This window comes from Emiliania huxleyi (assembly GCF_000372725.1).
Source record: "Emiliania huxleyi CCMP1516 unplaced genomic scaffold EMIHUscaffold_290, whole genome shotgun sequence".
Lineage (NCBI taxonomy): Eukaryota > Haptophyta > Isochrysidales > Noelaerhabdaceae > Emiliania > Emiliania huxleyi.
Window position 1 is genome coordinate 75,989 of NW_005199853.1, and position 3,060 is coordinate 79,048.

A 3,060-nucleotide genomic window follows, 5' to 3' on the forward strand; every position below is an offset into this window, starting at 1 on the left:
TCACGACAGGTGCCCCACCACCCGCCCGAGGATGCGCCACTGGCGCGGCGGCGGCGGCGGAGGCGGCGCAGGCCCTGTGCGGCGTCTCGCGCCTTCCACTCCTCGCCCATCGGCTTTGCCAGCTCGGCGACTCCGAGCTCCGGGTGCGCCTCCTTGAGGGCGGCGCGGCGGGCGCCCTGGAAGTGGAAGTAGGACGAGACGTTCTTCTTCGGCCCCGCCGACTTGGCCTCCTTGCCCGCCTTCTTGGACTCCTTCTCCTGCGCCTTGCGCAGCTTCTCCTGCGGCGGCAGAGGGAGAGGAGGCCGGGGCGTTGGGGGGGCGGGGCGGCGGAGCCGCACAGTGGGAAAGGGAGGTGAAGGCGGCGGCGGCGAGGGCGGCGGCGGCGAGGGGTGGCCGTGTCGTGCGGGCGGCTGGGGCGAGGAGAGCAGGGAGTGAGACGAGGCGGCAGGCGGGCGGCGGTGAGGGCGCGGTACGCACTCACTGGCGGGTGTGCGTGTGGAGGGAGGGTGGGACCGGAGGGCGGCGGCGGACCTCCTCCGTGGCCGCCTTCTCCGCCGCCTTGGCCGCCTCCTTCTCAGCCTTCTCCTTGGTCGCCATCGTGCGGGCCGCCTTCTCGCGCTTCTTCTGCGGGGAGCAAGTTTGCGGGAGGTGTGGGAGGGCGGTGAGAGTGGGCGACGAGCAACAGGCGGGGCTGCCCGGGCGCGGGGCGGCTCGACGTGAGGGATGTGATGCAGGAGTGAGGGCGGCGGCAGGCGACGTGGGTGGTGGTGGAAGTCGTGTGGGCGGCGGTGGCGAGGGCGGAGCGGATGGCGCGGATGGGCGGCGGCGATGGGTGCTGCGCGCCTGCTCGGCGCGATCTTGCTTCTCGCACCGGGAGATGGGCAGGCTCTTGGCAGCGGCCGCCTTGCTGCCGGGCATCGGGCCGATGCTTCGAGGAGTCGCGGCGTCCGGTCGGTGCGAAGGGGTCGAGAGGAAGGACCACATGGTGCAAACACCTGCGCACGAGATGGAGGGGTCAGCGGTGCGCTCCGAGCCGAGGTGGAGTGCATCGCAGTCTCAAACTTGGATTGTTGCGCCGCCGCGGCCGCCCACTAGCCCCTACCCCCCCCACCCACCCATACTGCTAGCGCTGCAGAGACGTGAATCGCCAACACGGCGACGCACGTGACCGCACGTGGGGCAACGAGTGGGGGGCGGGGGGGGGGAGCCACCCTCTCGCGGTTGAGCGCCTGAAGGCGGGGACACGAGGCGCGTGAGCCGGCGGGATGGAGGCAAGTGTGCGGGAGTGGAAGTGTGCGGGAGTGGACGGCGGGAGTGGATGGCAGTTACCAAGCTTGGCTGGCGCCGGCGCCACGGGGATTGATTTCTTTCAGTTCGAACTTTGCGCTCTCGTGCCCGTAACCCGATGTGTGTGTGTGTGTGTGTGTGACCCGATGCCAATCATCCGGCCCGCTGGGTTTGCTTCTTAGCCCCCCGGCCCTGGGTGTGAGGTTGCCGACTGCACTCCAAGTGCTCCAAGTTTGGGAATTTGGTCGTCATAATCTCTCTCTCTCTCTCTCTCTCTCTCTCTCTCTCTCTCTCTCTCTCTCTGCCTCTCTCTCTCTCTCTCTCTCCCTCTCTCCCTCTCTCTCTGACCTGAGTGCAGGCCGGCGCTAAGAAACCACGGTCTCTCTTTCGCTACGTGTTTGACGACGTCAAACAGTGTTTGACCACGGCGCTGTTCACAGCGCGCGCGGACGGCAGTTCTGCGAGTCCCGCTCCGCAGGACTTTTGTAAAGCATGCTTGTGGCAAGTTACAGGCGCTAGTATCGACCTCAGAGACCCAAACACTAATTAATAATTGAGGCTCAAAGTATGGTCAAACAACCGTCAAACAAACAGGTCAAACAACGAAAAGAGACTAGTGCGACCGCTAGACGGCGGTCTCCGCCGGCCCCAAGGCTGCCCAGCCCCAGTACCACACCGGCCACCCACGTACACCGTGGCGCTGGAGTCGGTCAGTGAGGCACTAGACGGGCTACGGAACCATGCGCGCGCCGGCCGGACAGTGCTCAAACTTTACCGGTATGAGACTGGTATTTGGCGATATTTTGATTAGTTTTGGAGTGGTATGGTATAGTGGTATGCGAAAGTGGTATGCGGGGTTTTCAGTAGTTGTAGCGGCTGTCGGTGTGGTCCCGGGGGCGAAACCATGCAAAAGTGCGGGTATTACCCGGGTGTACCCGGGTTTTTACAGGTATACCCGCAAAATACCCTTGCCGATTTTGCCGATTTTGCCACCAAGAAGGCACTCCGACTCGCTTTGATTTCCGTGAGGCAACTGGTATCCCGTACCACTTTTTGATTAGTGCAAGGCCTTGGGTTTGATTAGCCAAAAACTCCCATACCGGTAAAGTTTGAGCACTGCGGCCGGACAGGCTGCGCGCAGGGGCCGCGCCGCCTCGATTTCGCACCTCCGCTCCGCGGCCGGCTGAGGGGCTAGCTCGCCCGGCGACAAGCCCAGCCATCGCCCAGCGCCCCGTATCGACGGGGGCACGCAAAAAAACCGCACCTACGACTAGGGTGAGCACGTGAGGGCGTCGGTGTGGGCCGCGGGCAGGCTGCCAGGAGGGCGCGGGTGGGAGCATGGGAGATGCACCACCTCTCGACGAAGACGCGCCCGACGAAGCCCTGCTAGCGGAGGATGGTCGATCCTCACCTACTAGCGTCGGGCGTGTGCGAAAAAAAGCGCAAATCGGACGGTCTCTCTTTCGCTACGTGTTCAACGACGTTGAACAGTGTTTGACCACGGCGCTGTTCACAGCGCGCGCGGACGGCAGTTCTGCGAGTCCCGCTCCGCAGGACTTTTGTAAAGCATGCTTGTGGCAAGTTACAGACGCTAGTATCGACCTCAGAGACCCTGGTGGCGAGTCCTGCCTCACCGCACCACACCCGGCGGCTCTCCTCACACTGTTGCACTGCTGACAGGTGAAGTTCTCAGTGTTCCACAGCGGGTCGCGCATCTTCCCGCACGCTGGCCCGACAAACGGGCGCCTGCGAGTCCACGTGTGCCTGTACGCG

At 64.5% G+C, this 3,060-nt stretch overlaps 1 protein-coding gene across 1 annotated transcript in view; it reads right to left on the reverse strand.

Annotated features, from left to right (window-relative positions):
- Window positions 1-597, reverse strand: part of EMIHUDRAFT_239521 (hypothetical protein) — a gene marked incomplete at both ends in the record, with an annotated part of 2,994 nt that extends 2,397 nt beyond the window's left edge. The window contains 2 exons of the mRNA XM_005775904.1: window positions 132-278; window positions 532-597. Coding sequence (XP_005775961.1) covers window positions 132-278; window positions 532-597 — 213 coding nt within the window. The remainder of the gene's footprint in view (window positions 1-131; window positions 279-531) is intronic.
- Window positions 598-3,060: the final 2,463 nt, after the last annotated feature.